General features: G+C 43.5%; 1 protein-coding gene and 6 non-coding genes across 7 annotated transcripts; 2 read left to right on the top strand and 5 right to left on the bottom strand.

Moving 5' to 3' along the window:
- The first annotated feature begins 1,674 nt into the window (after positions 1-1,674).
- Positions 1,675-19,821, top strand: LOC108035278 (probable chitinase 10). The gene is made up of 8 exons (XM_017110841.3): positions 1,675-1,940; positions 12,625-12,706; positions 15,797-16,305; positions 16,368-17,324; positions 17,387-17,498; positions 17,578-18,548; positions 18,683-18,884; positions 18,951-19,821. Exons 1-8 carry the CDS (start codon positions 1,938-1,940, stop codon positions 19,154-19,156), a joined length of 3,042 nt encoding a protein of 1,013 aa, XP_016966330.1. The 5' UTR covers positions 1,675-1,937; the 3' UTR covers positions 19,157-19,821.
- Positions 12,801-12,872, bottom strand: Trnac-gca (transfer RNA cysteine (anticodon GCA)). Its single transcript has one exon. It is a non-coding gene; the product is annotated as a tRNA-Cys (tRNA).
- On the top strand, positions 13,753-13,825 carry Trnak-cuu (transfer RNA lysine (anticodon CUU)). The gene has a single exon. It is a non-coding gene; the product is annotated as a tRNA-Lys (tRNA).
- On the bottom strand, positions 14,120-14,192 carry Trnak-cuu (transfer RNA lysine (anticodon CUU)). Its single transcript has one exon. It is a non-coding gene; the product is annotated as a tRNA-Lys (tRNA).
- Trnac-gca (transfer RNA cysteine (anticodon GCA)) lies at positions 14,365-14,436 on the bottom strand. Its single transcript has one exon. It is a non-coding gene; the product is annotated as a tRNA-Cys (tRNA).
- Positions 14,858-14,929, bottom strand: Trnac-gca (transfer RNA cysteine (anticodon GCA)). Its single transcript has one exon. It is a non-coding gene; the product is annotated as a tRNA-Cys (tRNA).
- Positions 19,822-19,908: 87 nt separating the features above from the next.
- On the bottom strand, positions 19,909-20,030 carry LOC122819091 (U5 spliceosomal RNA). Its single transcript, XR_006368542.1, has one exon. It is a non-coding gene; the product is annotated as a U5 spliceosomal RNA (small nuclear RNA).
- Between the last annotated feature and the right edge of the window lie 13 nt (positions 20,031-20,043).

The following is a 20,043-nucleotide window of genomic DNA, read 5'->3' as shown; positions in this document are numbered from 1 at the left end:
TTGTCTTTATGCTAATCAAACATGTTTGTTTACCAAATCCCAAGCCGATAACAAATGGTGGCCAGCAGCCGCCCCCAGTGGGTGGGTGGGGGAGTTGCCTAGTTTCACCCGGCTTAGTTATCGAATCTTAACCTATTTTTATTCGTAGATGCATCTTCCATAGGCTTACTTAATAAATAATCTTAAAGTTGGCTTAAATCTGTATTAATCTCCAATCATGTTTATATGTTAATGATGCAACAAAGATAGGAAAGTAATAACAATCTTTCTTAGGGTTAGTAGTAAATTATAGTATGTGCTATAAAAACCATCTTGAAATCTTCCCTTTATGAACAAAGTGCTTTCAAAGAATTGACAACACGTTCCATTATCTGATTTTTATAAACCATTATTTATATACGTAATTTTTTCTTTGCCAATAAAAAATCTTAGCTGGCTGGATTTTGAATATTCGAAGTACCTGTAAAATCTTTGAATACGCAATTATCTTGCTCTATAGTAAAATCGAATAACATATGCGGCGGCCATAAAATAAGTTAGTAACAAAACTGAAATTGCCCGAATGTGATTGATTCACAGTCGCCAAAAGGCAGCCAATCAAGCCGGTTGAAAGGGGTTCGGTTGAACGGCGCGTTGAATGGTGGTGAGTGTTCAATGTGGTCTAGTCCGCTGGAGGCACTGTTAACCCTCTGCTGCCGACTAGCAGCGGCCCAGCGAAAGAGCCGACGCAGCCAATTTAATTTTCCATGCAGCTCACAGCGCGGGCTGCAACCGAAACTGTTTTTATGCTGCTGCCGCTGCCGCTGCTGCTGCCGCCTTTGAGGCCTTTGTGTTGTTGGCGGACTGCTCGCAGCGTATATGGCGCTCGTACGTGGCGGACCTGAAACTGAAGCTCCGCCGTTGTCAAACACAAAACACCAAACACCAAAGCAACAAAACCGAAAACCCTGCTCAATACGGGGGCCAAACTAAGCTCGGCTCTACTCTCCGCGGCTCCATTCAGTGCACGGAAAGAAAATCCATATCGTATTGGGTTTCATCCCATTTATAGATCATAGTTTCAAAAGAAAATATCTGAATATTTATCTACAAGTTTATATTTAGGCTGCAAAGAAATGTCATCTAATCAATGTAAAGAGATTACTTTACAATGCTGTAGTCCATTTTTATTTACCATTAACTAAAAATATCTGAAATATACCTTTACTTTAGATATATTTTATTAAGGTAAACGAATTTTCAGAATTTTTTCTATTTATACCATTATTTGATTTAAGTTTTCTTTTCTAATTAAATAATACCTTTATAATAAAGTAAAATAAAATTGAAACTATTTTGATTGTAATGGAAATATCTATTTTTAAAAAACATTTCTATTTCTGAAAGCAGAGCTATCCCTTTGCAAACAAGTTTATTTTTAAATCAAGTTATTTTTTATAAATATTTTAGATATATTTTTCAATGATAATAATGGCATAACAACATGATCTCATAAAAAACCTTCTGCCTGGTTTATAGGTACTTGTCAGCTAGGCACCCTTTTCCGGAGCATTACTCTGGCCTTCTAAAATCACCCACATTTTCTGCGAGTGCCGACGTCAGCGTCGCTGCCGTGGCCGTTGTTGTCGTCGCCTTGTCTTGGCAGCTGGCGGCGGCAGCGCTCGAATCAGTTTCAGTTTTTCAGTCCAACGTGCGAGTTCGCAGCGACAAGCGGTCCACTTCGCCTTACTGGGGCCAGGATTTTTGAAAGTGACTAGTGACTAGTGGCAGAATATGTGCGGTTAGCCACGACAGTTTGCAGTGTCTCGAACCCCCCAACACACACCTAAATCGCCATCGCATCGAACCAGACCAATCCAATCTAATACCCACTGCCAGCTCAAGGAGAATCGATTTTGTAGCTTGTGGATACGCGGCGCGGAGTCGAGCTGTTCAAAATGGTGAGTGCAAATGTGTGTCAGAGGCATGGAGCTCGGCTACGGCTGTGGAAATTATCATATCCACAACGGACCCCCAGCACCACCCCCCTTGGGCAGAACAAAAAGCATGCCAAAGAATATTGAAAGTCCGTTGACGCAACGGAAAAATGAATGTTAAGCAGCAGAAACTCCATGGCAGCTTGGCGAACGTAAACGTAAACCAAGACTGCACAGGGGAAAATAGCACTTCAGGCTAGATAGAAGTGGGTTCTTACAGAAAAATTGCGAAGATAAATGCTAATAGCTTAGTAAAAATGTCCAAAAGGTGTTTTATGAATAAAGGATTTTATTTGATGAATAAAGGATTCGTATTTAAATATAAATATTTTACATACTTTTACTGAAAAGTAAAAATAATTTTTTGTATCCTAAAAAACCTTGCTATATAGATATCTAGATATTTTTTATGGAAAATTTTACATATTTAAAAACTACATATTTAAGTTGAGTAAAGTCCTAGAATTGTGTTCTATTTTATACAATATTTTTTTTTAATATTCGGTACTGCATTGAATGTAATAAGTAGCCATAAAGACCACATTATACCTTTAGGAAAAATATTAAAAATTATTTCCTGTGTAAGACTTTATCGCGTATTGGCTGAGTGTGAGAAAAGGCAACAACGTGAATGACAGGGGCCGCAGCAACGACAACGGGTTCGGGTTCTGTACCGCTACTGACCGACCGAAGTTGAAGGCGAACTTGTCAAAGACAATGAATAAAATGAAATGAGTATGCGGCTGGGGGGCCGGAGGTTGGCAGGGGGTTTCAGTTTCGCTTTCAAAGCTGAGAGACCCAGCAAACAGGGAAAAAAGGGGGGAAATGCCCGTAGTGGCAGTCTTCAATTGGCCAATTGGCAACGGCTTTTACTTCCTCGGCCGCTTGGGGCGAAAAGCGAAAAACGAAAAGCCAGCTAGCCGAAAGATTTCCATTATGGCCGCAGCAGGCGGCACGCCTCAATTTGGCAGCAAAATCAGCGGCAAAGGCAGCAAGTAAAAGTTGCACAGGCGCACAACAATAGCAATAACAATAACTAGTTTTGTTTTACCACAATTAATATTTGCAAAGGAAAACAACGAGGCAAAACGGCGCAAGAAAAAGCAAAAAAATACCTATAACTCGGCGTTGTCGATTGGCAAATAGTTGGCAAAGCAAAAAATACAAAATAAACTGGTCTCGAAAATGAAAAACCGCAAAAATTAGGTTCGAGCCGGAGTCCAAGTCGAAACGACGGAGTTGGAGTCTCGAAAACAGTGGAAAAGCAAAAGGCAATCAAAGAGTGCAAATCAAATGCGAACTCTGCTCGCTTTATAAATTAAACATTTTATTTTATGGTCTTTCGCTGGCCGCACAATGCAGCCCATTCGATCGGGTATATATAGCTTACTACTCCATTATAAATCTCTGTGAACGAGCGTATAATGTGGAGCAGGTCGAAATTTGAGCATTTCGAAAATGAAAACGAAAAACAATAAGAAATGTTAATTGTTTTCATTGTCTCCGCCGCTGCTTTTTGCATTGGTTATTAGCTTCGAAAATGTGTATTTTGTGTGCTAATAAATGTTTCTCAACGGAAAATAACCAATTGAAGATATAGGGTTTGGCACCAAACGGCTTTTAAAACACTTTACTTAATTTAATAGTTCACAAAGGCTTTAATTAGATTTAACATATTTGTTTTATTTCGAAAATTTCCTATAAAAACCCTCGAATTATAACTAGTTTTTGGAGCAATACACCTCAACCATCCCCCTAATAGTAATCACTAAAATATTTATGTAATGTGGAGCAGGTCAAAACATAATCACTTTGAAAAAGAAAACTGAGAAATGTTAATTGCCAGTCGGGCCAAAGTTTTCATTGCCTCTGAGCACTTTCGCGGCAGTTTTTTGGCGTTAGTTAATTACCCTTTTTACCGCCGCCCCTTTTTTGGCCACGCCCATCGAGCTGACACGCGCTATTGACAACCGTGACTGACATGTGCAGTACTTTGGAAATGTATCTGCAGGCCCCGTCGTATCTACATCTCGACGTGTATCTGAGCCTGTGAATGTATTTGAAACTCTCACTTTCGTTTGAAATGCCTCTGCCGGCGCTGACAATTGAATGAAAACACTTGCAGAGAATTTTGTTTGCAAAACAAACCATTGAAATGGCAATGCGACGGACGGCAAGCTCGTCGTGTTTACATTCGAAAAACCCCAGAAAGAAAAATAAACGCAGAAAGGGGGAGGGGCAGACAATATAATTGCAGAGCGACAGACTTTCTCCCTTACAGAAAACAAGCAACGCATTTTTCTCTACGCTCTTGTCGCATTATTTTTTTATTATTGTGACGGAAGTTGCTAATGCGGTCCGACTGGGCGTATACGTAATGCGAGTGTCAGCCAGCGATTACGAGGGTCCTGCCTCGCCGGATTTTGTAACCGATCGCGCAATTAGTGTGTACAAATAGAAGATGGCCACAGGCGAATTGAATAACGAAAATATACTTTTCCTGGAAGTATTGAAAAATTGTAATAAAAATTATAGAAGATAAGATAGAAAGATGGAAAGGCAATCAGAAAAATGGATAGATAGATAGATAGATACATAGATAGATAGGTAGTTAGAGAGATAGATAGATATCTAGATAGGTAGATATCTAGATAGATAGATATCTAGATAGATAGACATCTAGATAGATAGAAAGATAGATAGATAGATAGATAGATAGATAAATAGATAGATAGATAGATAGATAGATAGATAGATAGATAGATAGATAGATAGATAGATAGATAGATAGATAGAAAGATAGATAGATAGAAAGATAGATAGATAGATAGATAGCTAGATAGATAGATAGCTAGATAGATAGATAGATAGATAGATACCCATTTCAGGTCCTATAAATGTATTTTTTTATAAATAAATCGATGTTTATGAATGCCACTTTTTCGGTTTAGAAGATTATGCAATGAATACAAACTAAATGCCTTTAAAACATAATTCTCATCTCGTAAATTATTTTACTGCAACCATTTTCCTACCAAGTTCTGACATTTTATTATGCGTCCCTGAAGCTGTGACTTTTGAAGCGATAAAATCATTTTTATAGCACTTTAAGCTAAACTATACACAAATTAAAGACATTCAAATGTTTTATTGTTGAACAAGACAATGAAACTGAAGTTTGTTATGAAGCAATCTGTGAAATGTGAATATAATGTGCAGCAAAATGCCAGGCACTCACAACTCAGCCACGACTCAAGTAGCTTGGGCATAATTGCAGGCCAGGCCAGGCCAATCAGCACTTGGCTTCAACTCGGAGCTCGGCCAAAAGTGCCTGGCAACACGGCGTTCTCGATTCTTGGCTGTCGGCTTCTTGGCAATCACTTTTTGCTTTTTGCCTAGCCCTGACAGGCAGCTGCAACTGGGTTTGGGCTTGGGTTTTGATTTTGCATTGGGGGAGTGTGGGCTGAATGGAAAATACTATTCACTATATCCATATACAGATAGAGAGAAATACCGCTCACAAGAGGCAAATCGAGTTTACAGCCTCGTTCACTTTTATGCTGATTTGTGCACACAGTTTGGCTGAAATCGAAACGCATCAAATGGTTATTGAACTCCTCGTTGAGACAGTCAGTCAGTCAGACGGACGGACGGATAGACAAACAGTCAAGCAGCTGATGGCGATGGTAGTGAGAGTAATTCAACAAGTCATTGCACAGGAAGAAAAATATAAACAAAAAGCCATTAAAATATAAAATATTTTTAAAGCAGTATTGTACTATATATTGCTTAAAAAAGTTAAAATATTGAAATAAACAAGTTATTAATTTAAAAGAAAATGGTACTTGACAAAAGCAAATTTTTTTTGAGTAAAAATTTTATAATATCTTTAAATCCATTGAAAATATTTTTTTTATTTATTTTTGTTAACCAGAATCCCAATTTTATTATAATAATTCGTCCACTATCAAATGACTCAAACTATAAAATCAAAAGACTGAGGCATCGAATTTGTCACTCAGTGCAAGTTTTATTTTTATGGTCTTGCAAAATGTTACAGACCTCTATTATCCCCTATTAACAACCAGTCGAAAATGATCACCTCTTTTTCCTCCTCGCTTACTGGCAGCGAATCAAAAGACTGTGGCAACGAACTTGGCGCCCAGTGCAAGTTTCAGCTCTAGGGCCTTAGCAGGAAGTGCGACAAAAAGCCACCGCGCTTTGTTTGTTAAATGTCCAACGGCGCGCTACGAGATCCATCTTAATTACCCCGCACCCAATGCCAAGCCGAGAGTCGCGGACAAACAAATGTTAATTATGCTCGGGCCAAATCCACATCCATATGCTTAGGGATCTGCGGTACACGCGTGTGTATCAATCATTTGTCAGACGGCGAGGTGACAAACCGAAAACCAAAAGCCAAACTGGCAAACTGGTTCGCTGGCACTGTCATTATATAAAAGGCGTAGTATCTATGTATCTATATCCACGGCGAAATCGGACAGCGACATAATCGAAATGTCAAGTCACTATCGGTGGCTCTAGACTGATCTCGGCCAGATTCGTTTGGTTGCACAACCTCCCCTCCGCTGGCCCATAATTGCAACTAATTAGGCGAAAATCGTAATTGGTGGCCCTTCCGCTGGCCAGGACAATTGTAATAAGACATCTTTGCTGCCATTTGGCAACAAATTAAACCGTCCGCCGGCCAGACAAGCCAATAAAGTGGCTTAAATTAAAACCGTTTTATGGTCTAGGCCATAAACATTGGACGGGCCGTCATCAAACTGGCCCAGCCTCGAGGCAATCGGGCATCTTTTAATTTGAATATCTGTTTATAAACTGTACAAGCCAAACGGGTTTGCAGTCGCATCTCCAGCGCCGCTGTTCAAAACACGAAAAGGTTAGAGTTGAGCACAATGCCACCTGCTTTTCGGCTTTCTGGCCGCCGGAGATGGCGATGCAAACCCCACATTAACTTGCTAATAATAATACGAATTTCACCGCCGCGGCTCGTTTCCCTATGATTTCTGCTCGTTGCTGCCGCAGTGACTCTTTGGGACGCTTTGTTTATTAATAAAAGCGCATATGGGCTTACGTAAGGAGGCGGCTGCTGGCGCTTCTCCTCGTGTTGCACTTGCTGCTGGCGATGACATAATGTCCGCACACTCAGTTCCTTATTGCCGCTGGGCTGGCGGGCAAAAAACCGAGAAACGAGAAACACTCCCCCAGAAAGTGCAAGTGAAAATATGATTTTTACCCACCATTTCGGGAGACACTCAGCCGAGCATTTTCCAGGCCGTTAGCGTTGGTCTCGCCAGAGTAAGCCGACTGAAAGGCATCACAAAGCCCAGAGGGCTGACAAAAAGCTGGCTCAAATGCGACACTGACAAATGGCAAAATTCTTGGCGAGGCCAGCCAAAAAAAAAGTGAGCCACAAGCAAGACAAACAAACGGACATAAATTTTATTGACATTATGAACAAGACCGCGGCGTGTAGGAAATGCTTGATCTGGCGGCACTGGAACGGAAGTGCTGCGCACTCAACTGTTGAAATCTGGCACTGCAGCCGCAAAAATAATGGTTATATGTTCTCGTCCGCTCTGTTGCCACTTGTATGTGGTTTTTTTCCTTCAGCCTTTTGATAGTGACTCAGCAGCAGAGGCACGAACAGCTGGCTGGCATTTTATGGGCCTCACGTTTGGGACATTAAAAGCCAGCCAAGACCGAAATGCAGTTCCATAACTCAGTGGGTGCATCGAAAAACCCAGGCAAGTTGCTCAATCCATTAAAAGATGAGGCTCTTTAAGGGCTGGATCGATCTAAAGCAGGATTAGGCTACGCTTTATGGGCAGGAGTGCCAAGGGTCTCGCTTATAACAAAAATCCTTTGTCAAAGTCTCCAGAACTACCCTATGGTGCCTAAAATAAAATGCCTAGACTTATGTAGATTATGAATGATAAATGATAAATGATTTTTCCAACATCCCATACCGAATACCAATTTAATCTGAAGGGTAATCATGATTAATTTAATAAATAAGTTATTAAGGAGCCTTAAAGACACTGAAAATGAATAGGTAAATAATAAAACCTCAAGGAGATTTATACATCAAACCATACTAAATACAATTTGTAATAGTAAAAGCTATCGTGATTTATCTAAATAAATTAGAATGGGATGCAAAATGTATTTGAGGAATTTCTTAATTGGAATGTTCTAGTTAAAAATTAACACCTTGTTTAGTTATAGATCGAAGTCAACTTAGCACAGCCCTTTTTACTAATCCTAACCAAACCTCAGTCGAACTAAGAACATTCCCTGCCATTCTCTCAGTGTAGGAAGCCCTAGAAGCGTCTGTGAGTCTCAGCACACATATGATAAAGCCGTTGGAGCCTGCTGGGGCTGCTGGCCCAACTCGTTTTCCCGAGGCGTCAATGCCCGGTTCAGGGTTATGCTGCAACAGGAAGTAATTGCCCGGCCAGGAGACGGAGAACCGGCAGGCCAGCAGACTGGCGCAGACTGGCGGGGCACCGCACCCAGAAGTGGTAATTGGACTCCGTGGCCGGGCCCAACTAATTGCCAAAGCTCAGCCATTATTCTAATCGATCCGTGAACCAGTTTCGGCTTAAGTCCAAGTACCACAGCCCCCGCGGGCTGACTCAGGCTCTCTTGATCTCCAGTCGCCCAGTGCCCGTTTTCCGCTCTGGACTCGTTTGGCCCAGCTTTTTGGCCAGATTGCGCAAGGTCGTCTGGTCAGGACAGGTGCTCACGACTTGGCTTAATTGTGTGACGTATGCAACTGGTTCGAAAAACAAAATAGTTAGCCGCAAAATCAAAACCAAAATATTGCCCCACCGCAGTTATGACTTGTGGCTTAAAGTCTAGCAAGGTATGTGTACAGTGTACCCACACAGGCAAGTGACGCGTGTCGCTGGTTTTCTTCAATTTTCACTGTACTCTTATTTTATTTCGATGTGGTTTTTTCGCTGCGCTGCGCTGCGCCTCACCTTGAGCTTAATTTCGGTCAAGCAAAAAGGCGTTCAACATTTAATTAAATATAGCAGGCGCGACAGAGCCGCAAACAAACGGCCGGACAGTATCGATACGACAGCCGCTAAAGTGGTAAATGGTCGAAAGCCGAGACCGCATTTAAATAAATCGCACTTCAAACGAGCGCCAACTGCAGTGTCATTTCCATTTCCATTTTCATTTCCATTCGCATTTCCATTTCGACGGCCCCAAACGAAAGACTTAAGCGACGAACGCGACGCGCCGCGAGCGAGGCGGCAGATGCTGCAGCCTCCGTGGCGCATGATTAATGCAGTATTTGCGCAATTTGTCTCGCCCCTTGAAATGAAATTATTGAGCGGACACGAGCATTCGGCAAACGGCAACAAAAGCCACCAAATGTAAGCAAATGAATTGCGCTTTCGTGCGAGTGAAATCCGCAATCGCAAAACGGATCATATTTTTAGATACCCTGGAAGTGAGTGAACGTTTGGTTCAATGGTTTGCCTAAATGGGCATTTCCTTGTTTTTAAATAAATATGCCTGTTTTTAACATTTTCGTTAAACTCGTTTTTAAAAGGGGAAGCAAGGACTTTGATTTAAAGATCAAATTAAAAATGAAGTGCCAATTTTTTACTATAGAAGAGAGCTGTAAAAGAGTAATGTCAGATATTTAATGAGTTAGAAAATGTTTAATTCCATTAAACTCTAAGCCTCCAGGGTGTTTAGAGCCTCGTTTATAAAGCCCACAAGTCAAATGCAATTTTCTCTGCTTTTCCATTTGTACTTGCTGTTACTTTTTTGTGCAAGACAATTGAAGAAATCCAATCATGCTGCTGGAATGCAGTTGGCTTGTCTTTACCCGCGGCCACCCCCTGGCCACCGTTCCCCCACCCCTCTCTCTTTCTATTATTTATTGACTTTTATTTGGCGCTGTCGTAACCACAGGCGCAGACTTTGGCGCGGCTTTCTGGCTAACACAAACGCACCCACGGCCCCCACTGAAAGCAAAGACTGGGCGGCTCTTCGAAGCCGAGAAAGAAATGCAGTCCCGAGTTACACAGGAAAATTAGTTATAGATTTGCCTAAAAAATCGTTCAAATGATTTTTAATTTTTGTAATACTTTGGAGTTTACCAAAGATCTATAAAATAATTAAATATTAAATTAAAGACTGGAATTTAACCTATTTATTTTCAAAGCAAAAACGAAAGCACCATGGCTTAAATTCTTTTTTGTTTGTATCGTTAGTAAATACCGCTTTCTATTATCAATAAACGTGTTTTCTCGAAAGGTCTCGATGCCGAGGAATTTTCCAGGCCATTTTCAACCGACTGACCATCGAATCTCTGGAAATTTCTGAGTTTTATCTCGCTACTTCTCCGTTATTCGAAGCAAATTTGATCTGGAAATTAAGGCTGCACATTATGCTGCTAAAACCCCTCTGTTTCGATCAGTGTCGGGCTCCAGCGGCTTGGCTCTGCTCCAGCGAGCCGTTGGTCAACTTGGACACCGGCTAATGATACCGCCACACAGCCAAACACAAACACAATGGACATTTGTAGAAAACTTTGCAATGCGACTTGGACAATCGCCCCAAAATGGACATGGACAGCCAGAAATACATATACTCGTACACAACACATTTTACGCAAGAATGCAATTGAAAGATGATTGGCTAAATTTGAACACCATATAAATACGGACATATGTTGGGTGGCCAAAGAGACTTTCGGTTCTGGTGATTTTCGCTTTCGCACAAGGAAAATGAAAGGCATTTGAGAGGCCCGGTTTCTCTTTATGGCCATTCCGTTTATTTCCGCGCCCAGTGCCAGCGACTCCGAGATTTTGAGTTCCCGAGCCAAAGACGCCCAGCCAAGATGCCAAGATCCAAAGCGAGAGCAAACCAGTTGGCCCGGACCAGTTCGGCTTTATGGCTCTGGCTGGCTAACTGGCTAACTGGCTAACTGACTAACTGGCTAACTGGCCGCACGCGATAAGGAACCTTTTGCGTGCTGGTGCTGGCGCTGCTCTGAGACCAAATAATTTATGCATCGTTTTGCGGACGGCTAAAACATTTAAATAAATAGCCGAAAATAAGCCCAAACCAGTTTCACTTTTACGGCGATCTCTCCCCCCATCTCGCTGGAGAGATCTGCGTTCTAAGGAGATTAATGGGCGGACTATGCCGGGGGTGGGCCATAAATTAGCCAAGTTAGTGACACGACCTTGAGCATTCCGCGGGAGAATAGCCCAAGCTTTCTAACTGTAAGCCGCCGTTAGCAGTCGCCTCACGATTGTGCCAATTTGGGCCATTTCTTCATTTCACCACTTCTACAGTTCCCCACTTCCATTACGGCTAACTGTTTGTGGCCCTGGGGCGATTTGCATAACCCGGCGTTGTGTAAGGTGTTCTTAATGGAGATGCCCCCTGAATGCCCAAACAGGCAATGAAAATCGGTAATGGCTCAGAGAACCCGGTAAATGGAAGAGGTTTAAGTGGTCGAGTCAAATATTTGCACACAGCTTAAGGTGAAAGGTTCTTGCTGGTTTTAATATGATAATTGGCTCTTAGGTTTTACATATTAGTTATAAAATACAATGTACTTGTTGTTGACCAGTGATTAAAGCCGGTTTCTGTCTGCATTCTTCTTAAGTTAGCTATTTTTCTTGAAGTTGTATGGAAATAATTATAATTGGAAATAATTCTCTTTGACATAAGTACTTCAACACGTTTTCTGGCTTAACTATATTTCAATATGATATTTCTTTTCTTTATAAAATAATTCCTAATTTTGAAATAATACCCTTATATATAATGCCTTTACTATAGTTCTATTGCTGTTTTCTTAAACCATTTCCAAAATTCATTCCAGTATGGATACAATACTATCTTGCTCATATACAAAACACCATAACATGTCTGGACCCTGCTTTATCCTCCCATAATTCGGAATATTTTGTCTCCACCTTATCAGGGCTGTCACAAAAACACATCTCAACTAAATTGCAGTAAAAAGTTTAATCAGGTGTCCCACAAAGTGAAGTGCCCCACCTGAAATCGCCTTTTTCCCATCACTTCGCCAGGCCCTTGTGAATGGGGAATGGGAATGGCGACGGCTGGAGGCCGAACTCACTTTCAAAGTCGAGGGGCTCTTCAAAGCGGCTAATAAGTCTGCCAAGTGCCGGTGAAGATGTCGGACAAGTTTTAACAGTTTTATGAGACAAACTGTCTCAGCCGAACAATGGCTGGTTGTGGCAGTCGTTGTGAATAATTATGAGCAGCGGGTTAATTGTTAATTAGTTGGCCGGGCAATCGAGTCGGCAGACTTTGGGCGCATTGTTTGTTTTCTGGGCTTTATTTAAAGCAAGGCAGGTCGGCCCATCGTGAAAGTGGGTCAATGTCAAGACGTGTTCGTCCGCTTGCGACTCGTGTGGGCGCCAAAGGGCTATCAGAGTGACCTCTGTCTGTCGCTGCCTGGCGACCTTCATTTTTTTGGCCCATTTGGGGCGGCAACAAGTGCCACGTAATGTGCCGAAAGTCGACGTGCCCCCCCACATAAATCAGAGATTATTAATCGTACATCAAAGCATGAGCCCGTGATTAATTGACCCTTGTTTCTGTTTCTCCTCCACAGTTTCCACCGCGGTTGCTGCGAATCGCATTTGTGATATGCCTGCTGATTGTCTTGCTCTCGCCCTCCACAGACAGTGCACAGAGTAAGTAAAAAATGAAACCAAAGAAAATACAACATGAACACAAGTAATTGCTGGAAGAAAGGAAAAAAAAACAGCAAAAAAGGGCCAAAAAACAAGGGGACACCCGGGTTTGAACCGGGGACCTCTCGATCTGCAGTCGAATGCTCTACCACTGAGCTATATCCCCACTTATATAAACAGCGAGAATTTACCCAACAAATCAAAACGATTACGCCTCGATCTTGATGTGTGGGCGGGGCGGTCTGTGACTATTTTTAGTTTCCCGCTTTTGCCGGAAATTGATAAACAATAGTTGTTTCCTTGCCTTTGTTGTCACCATTCGTCTGTGATTGCCTTTATCTGCACCACTATCAGCCAGCAACCAGTTCACAAGAGGTTGTTGCTTAACCCTAAAAATTAATTGATAGAAAGGCGGAGGGGCATGGTAGCCAAGCCCAGCCTCACAACATCAAAACATAATTAAGGGAGTTAATTAAAGAAAATAAATGGTTTTGACATAACAGAAGTCAATATGTTGCAAATCAGACAACTTTTTTAAAAGGCAATTAGTAAAATGCTGCAGGAGAGATGATGGAATTATAATAAGGTTCAAAATTGAATAAAAACTAGTCAGATTATTTAATTATATACTTTTGTATATATCTGCACACAAACAAAAAGCCTGGTAGTGGGCCTTAAATATAAATGAAAATTTATTTTTGTATTTTCTAGAACGATTTTTTTTACTTAAACATTCAATTTTGTATTATAAATAAACGCTATAATCGAGTGCCTTAAGTAACTATGTGTATTGATAGGAATTGAGAAAATATATATTTTTTAATCATCATATTTATTTTTGACATTGCAGAATTTTGTACTTCTGATTTGATATAATCATACTCTTAAGCATGAACACACGTACTTGACAATATCCACCCAACTTTTGATCCTGAATGGGAAAACATTTTCTCTACAGAATATTTTCAAAGTGTACTATCAACGATCAATATCAAAAAACGATCTTAAAAAATTCTGCTTCCAATTTCGACGACCAATTTCACACAGCCCGGCTAGCTCAGTCGGTAGAGCATGAGACTCTTAATCTCAGGGTCGTGGGTTCGAGCCCCACGTTGGGCGACTTCTCTTTTTACTATTTGTTACCTCTTTTTTTTTGTAAATTTAAACGCTCTTACACCTAAATCATATTTTAATTTAAAACTAGAAATGTGACTCTAAAGGGCAAATTGATCTGTTCCCAAGCCTCCTTGCCTTCCTTGAAGAAGAACTATTTTTTCGTTCATCCAGGTTGTTTACTTAATTTGTTTAGTTCCGCCATTAACAAGTTCACCAAGTTTAACAAAGACCATAGAAAAGTTTACATTATCTTTGGTTTAACATGCATCACATTGACTAGCAAAAATAAAAAGAAGTCGCCCAACGTGGGGCTCGAACCCACGACCCTGAGATTAAGAGTCTCATGCTCTACCGACTGAGCTAGCCGGGCTGTGGAGGTTGGCTGGCAGATGCTAACAAGAGTATTCAAATGTAACATACATATTAAAAGTCTAGCAGCATAAAAAATAACTTTGTGTACCAGCTCATTTTTAAAAACATTTACGAAATAGAAAACTTCTAACGTCAATATAATAAAATTAGAAGGAAAACAGCAAAAAACAAGGGGACACCCGGGTTTGAACCGGGGACCTCTCGATCTGCAGTCGAATGCTCTACCACTGAGCTATATCCCCATGCTGGCAGCGAGTGGCTAACGTGACACTTGAGCACACAAGTTACAGTTGCGGTTGCAAGCGAACATGTTCGAAGACAAAACTGGTTGCGATTCTTTATAAACATAGAAGTACTTATAACTCCTTGCTGTGATAGATTGATAGCAATGTTTTCAGTTTTGCTTTAATTAGAAAAGAGGAAAAGACAATAAATAAGTCTAAAAATAATAGTTTAAAATTAAATTATTTCATGAGTATTTAACTGAACATTTTCACAATCAAATTGTTGTTCTTTAACACTTAAAGCAATTGATTAATTACAAACTTATTAAAATTTATTGTTAGTGGGAAAGCTATCTAGAGGTTGTTATGTAAGTGCACGATTTAAAAAAAAGAAAACTAAAAAATGTGGAGCACACTTCTAGAGCAAAAAAGTTTACCAAGGGGACACCCGGGTTTGAACCGGGGACCTCTCGATCTGCAGTCGAATGCTCTACCACTGAGCTATATCCCCAGGTGCAGTTCGAGCGGCCGAGCCGCAACTAGAGTCTCGCCTGCTAATATTAGCCACAGACGAGAGCGGACCCCGCCCACAATCAGCCGCCCCTTTTCCAAGCACACTCAAAACGAGGTGTACTGGGCTTTGTGTGGGCTTGCGCAGTGCAAAAATGCAAAAGATACAGCCATTAAATGAAATATTTAAACAGGTTTAGCAATAATTTCGCTTTGTTATTTCTGCTGCAGCAATTCCACTTCATTTAGCGAAATTAAGCAGAGAAACGCCACAGAAACCGGTGTGAGGGGCAGCGACTCAATTTAGCCGTTCCATTATAATTATAAATGTATGTTTATTTGCAAAGAGCCAAGAGTTATCTACGTGCGATATCTTAATTATTAAGACAGAGCTTAGTAAATCCCAACGTCACGACTGTCGATGAATTGAGGCTGAAGATACATTAATTTGAAATTATCGACACTCGTCGATCGCAAGTGGTTGACAATCCATCGCAATTGCCATTACGATCGCGATTGAGATCGAGATTGCGGCAACCTGTCACTACCATTGCCACACTGACGGTTGATGGGGAGTTCAGTCGGGTGACAGGTGCCAGCTACCTGTATGTGCACCTGTACAGTGAAGCCGCCGCTTCAACGCTGATTGTATTGTGCAATCTGGGCAAGGTCAAGTTGATCACTTTGTGGGTCAAATGTGGGCGAAACTCTCAATGAGATGGGAGGCAGCTAAACAATAAATAACTTGAAGATGGTGAGGGTTCGGTTCAAGCAGATTGATTTATATTTTACTTTTCTTTGATTAAGCCCCTAAATCTTTTTTGATTGATATCATATTTTTTAACAATTTGTGATTCCTAACTTTCAGCCAAGACACGTCGGCGCCTGAGACGCCCCACAACATCGGTCAGCTCCTCGAGGAGCAACCTGATCGAGTCCAAGAAGTCCACCGAGACTCCGGAGGCGGAGAAGCGTATTGACCAGATCACCTCGGCCACCACCACCAGTGTGCGTCGAACCCGGCTCCGCTCCAAGGCGAAACTGGGAGCAGCTGCAGCCGGCGGAGCTGCGGCGGCTGTTGGCGGAACTGCCCTGGTGGCCAGCGGATCCTCGCTGAAGGGCAAGAAGACCAAGGTGGACGATGGAACGCCCAAGATCGTGTGCTACTACACCAACTGGGCGCAGTACCGCCCCAAGATTGGCAAGTTCGTGCCCGAGGATATTCCTGCCGATCTCTGCACCCACATTATCTTCGCCTTCGCCTCGCTCAAGAAGAACAAGCTGACCTCCTATGAGTCCAACGATGAGACCAAGGATACCGTGCCTGGACTGTACGAGCGCATTATGACTCTGAAGAAGGCCAATCCCAAACTGAAGGTGGGTTGTTTTGCAATTCTCAGTGAATATTAGTTACTATGAGTTTTCCCCAATTCTTTTAGATCCTTCTTGCTCTTGGAGGCTGGTCCTTCGGCACCCAGAAGTTCAAGGACATGTCCTCCACACGATACACCCGTCAGACCTTTGTCTACTCGGCCATTCCCTTCCTGCGCAAGCGCGGCTTCGATGGTCTCGACATGGATTGGGAGTACCCCAAGGGCTCCGACGACAAGAAGAACTTCGTCCTGCTGCTGAAGGAGCTGCGCGAGGCCTTCGAGGCTGAGGCCCAGGAACTGAAGAAGCCCCGTCTCCTGCTCTCCGCCGCCGTGCCCGTGGGTCCCGACAATATCCGTGGTGGATACGATGTCCCTGCCATTGCCAGTTATCTGGACTTCATCAACCTGATGGCCTACGATTTCCATGGCAAGTGGGAGCGTGAGACGGGACACAATGCCCCACTGTATGCTCCGTCCACCGATTCCGAGTGGCGCAAACAGTTGTCCGTCGACAATGCCGCCAGTCTGTGGGTTAAGATGGGAGCGCCAAAGGAAAAGCTGGTCATTGGAATGCCCACCTATGGCCGTTCCTTCACCCTGGCCAATACGGATAAGCATGGCCCCAACTCCCCCGCCACGGGCGGTGGTCGCGAGGGTGTCTACACCAAGGAGGGCGGCTTCCTGGCCTACTATGAGATTTGCGAAATGCTGCTGAATGGCGCGGTCTATGTGTGGGACGATGAGATGAAGGTGCCCTACCTGGTCGACGGAGATCAGTGGGTGGGATTCGATGACGAGCGGGCCATCAGGAACAAGATGCACTGGATCAAGTCGAATGGCTTCGGAGGTGCCATGGTCTGGACCATCGACATGGACGACTTCAAGGGAGAGGTGTGCGGTGGAAATGTGAAGTACCCCCTGATTGGGGCCATGCGGGAGGAGCTCTTGGGCATCTCGCGAGGCAAGGAGGCCAAGGATGTCAACTGGACTGCCATTGCTGCTACCTTCGAGGATATCGAAGAGGTTTGTTTTGCTACTCATTTTAGAGGGAAATGGAAGGTATAATCTCTCATTTTATTTACCAGAAACCAGAACCCATCAAGATCTCTGTGGATGAGATTCTCAACAAGGTGCGCAAGCCGCAGGCGCAGAAGAAGCAGCGCATCAAGTCTGGACAACACGCTGTCGATACAAACAGTGAGTTCCCCGAAGTTCTTATCCCCCAAAGCATTTTATAAGAACTTCCCCTAATCCTAATCCCTAATCCTCCTTCCAGCTCGTCCCGCCCAGGTGTTCTGTTACCTGACCAGCTGGTCGGCCAAGCGACCTGGAGCCGGCAAGTTCCAGCCGGAGAACATCGATCCCAAGCTGTGCACCCACATCGTCTATGCCTTTGCCACCCTGCAGGAATACAAGCTGACCGAGGCCACCGACGATGATCCGGAGAACTATGAGAGTGTGATCGCTCTGCGCGATGCCAATCCCGACTTGCAGATCCTGCTGGCCATCGGCGGCTGGGCCTTCGGCTCCACGCCCTTCAAAGAGCTTACCTCGAATGTGTTCCGCATGAACCAGTTTGTCTACGAGGCCATCGATTTCCTGCGCGACTATAAGTTCAACGGCTTGGATGTGGACTGGGAGTATCCCCGTGGAGCCGAGGATCGTGTGGCCTATGTCAGTCTGCTGAAGGAACTGCGAGTGGCTTTCGAGGGTGAGGCCAAGTCCTCCGGACTGCCCCGTCTCCTGCTCACCGCCGCCGTGCCCGCCTCCTTCGAGGCCATCGCCGCTGGCTATGATGTGCCCGAGATCTCCAAGTACCTGGACTTCATCAACGTGATGACCTACGACTTCCACGGTCAGTGGGAGCGCACAGTGGGCCACAATTCGCCGCTGTTTGCCCTGGAATCGGCCACTGGCTACCAGAAGAAACTCACGGTTGACTACAGTGCCCGGGAGTGGGTGAAGCAGGGCGCTCCCAAGGAGAAGCTGCTCATCGGCATGCCCACCTACGGACGCAGCTTCGAGCTGGTCAACGACACGCAATTCGATATTGGATCCCCCTCGTCCGGCGGTGGCAAGGCGGGCAAGTTCACCAACGAGGCTGGATTCCTCAGCTACTACGAGGTCTGCTCCTTCCTGGCGGCTGACAACACCACCCTTGTGTGGGACTCGGAGCAGCAGGTGCCCTTCGCCTACCGCGGCAACCAGTGGGTGGGCTTCGATGATGAGCGTTCCCTCAAGACCAAGGTGAGTGGGGGAAATATTATAATATTTATTTCTTATAAAGTCAGAAAGGGTAGCCAACATTAAATTTATTTACTTATTGAATATGGAATTTATTCAAATTTCCATAATTTTTGCCTTCTTTTCCTTATTTCCAGACCGAGTGGCTGAAGGAGCAGGGATTCGGAGGCATCATGGTGTGGTCCATCGACATGGACGACTTCTCCGGTCGCTGCGGCAGTGGCAAGTACCCGCTGCTGACCGCCCTGAGCGATGAGCTGAAGGGCTACAAGGTGGAGCTGGAATACGATGGACCCTATGAGTCCCACGGCCCCCGCGGAGCCTACACCACCAAAGATCGTAAGTTTGCGGGCCAGGATTAACCAAGTAATCACATACTAACTCCCAATACCCCCACCAACCCAGCTCATGACGTGACCTGCGCCGAGGAGGACGGACACATCAGCTACCACAAGGACTGGGCCGACTGCACCCACTACTACATGTGCGAGGGCGAGCGGAAGCACCACATGCCCTGTCCCGCCAACCTGGTCTTCAATCCGCAGGAGAACGTCTGCGATTGGCCCGAGAACGTCGAGGGATGCCACACGCCCACGGAGGCGCCCGCCTAAGACCTCCATCCTGCCGGGATGGTCTTGTTAATATTATGAAATCGATGCCCTAGATTTAGTTTGTAGTGCAAAGCTGCCACGAAACTCTTTTGCTGCCGCCGTCCCCTTTCCCCTCCCCCCCAAACAACAACTAACTACGAAAAATACTCGAAAACTTGCTAAATTTCGGCTGACTTTTTGTACACTAAATATAGGTCTAGCTAGTGCTGTAAGTAGTTTTTATGTCTTAGTTACCAATTCGCACCCAGAACAAAGATGAGAGCACGAAGAACCACGAACCCAAGAACCAGAACTACTCTCTGCCAGGCCCCCAACTAACTTTCGCCCTTCCCGTATGACTCGTAACAAAAAGGTTTATACGGAAGATGCCCCCGAAACTTCCGTATAGCAAACTGTGATAATCATAAGAGACCAACACCAACCGGAAATCGGCCTACCAGTCACTATCGAAATTTTGTCCAAAAAAGAACAGTTTTCCTCCCACAACACACAGCTTTCCGCTGCTTTTGCCCCAGCTCCTCATCTCACATTACCTATCTGAATGTAATACAAACAGGCACAGAGAAAATTGTACATTTTCAAGTTGTAACAATAAATTTGTATTATAGAGTTGTAATTACGTAGTTAAAATAAAAACCTAAAAATAACAGAAACGGAATTTTACTTTTAGCTATTAAAATGTACTTTATATCAAAGAAGAAATATATTTTCTACCATATCTAAGAACTACTTTTCATATTTATTCATGATGGCCCCAGTCTTGCGACAGGGCACTACTAAAAATTATTTTAGACTCATTAGAGTGTTCCTCTCCACGGAAATCTTTAGTAAAAGGCGAAAGATTTATTCGACAATTGAAGAGAAACCAGAGTGCCGGACGACGCTTT

The sequence above is a fragment of the Drosophila biarmipes genome, chromosome 3L (assembly GCF_025231255.1).
Source record: "Drosophila biarmipes strain raj3 chromosome 3L, RU_DBia_V1.1, whole genome shotgun sequence".
In the NCBI taxonomy this organism is placed as follows: Eukaryota; Metazoa; Arthropoda; class Insecta; order Diptera; family Drosophilidae; genus Drosophila; species Drosophila biarmipes.
Note: the sequence above shows the minus strand (reverse complement) of the source record. Positions and strands in the feature narration are given on the sequence as shown.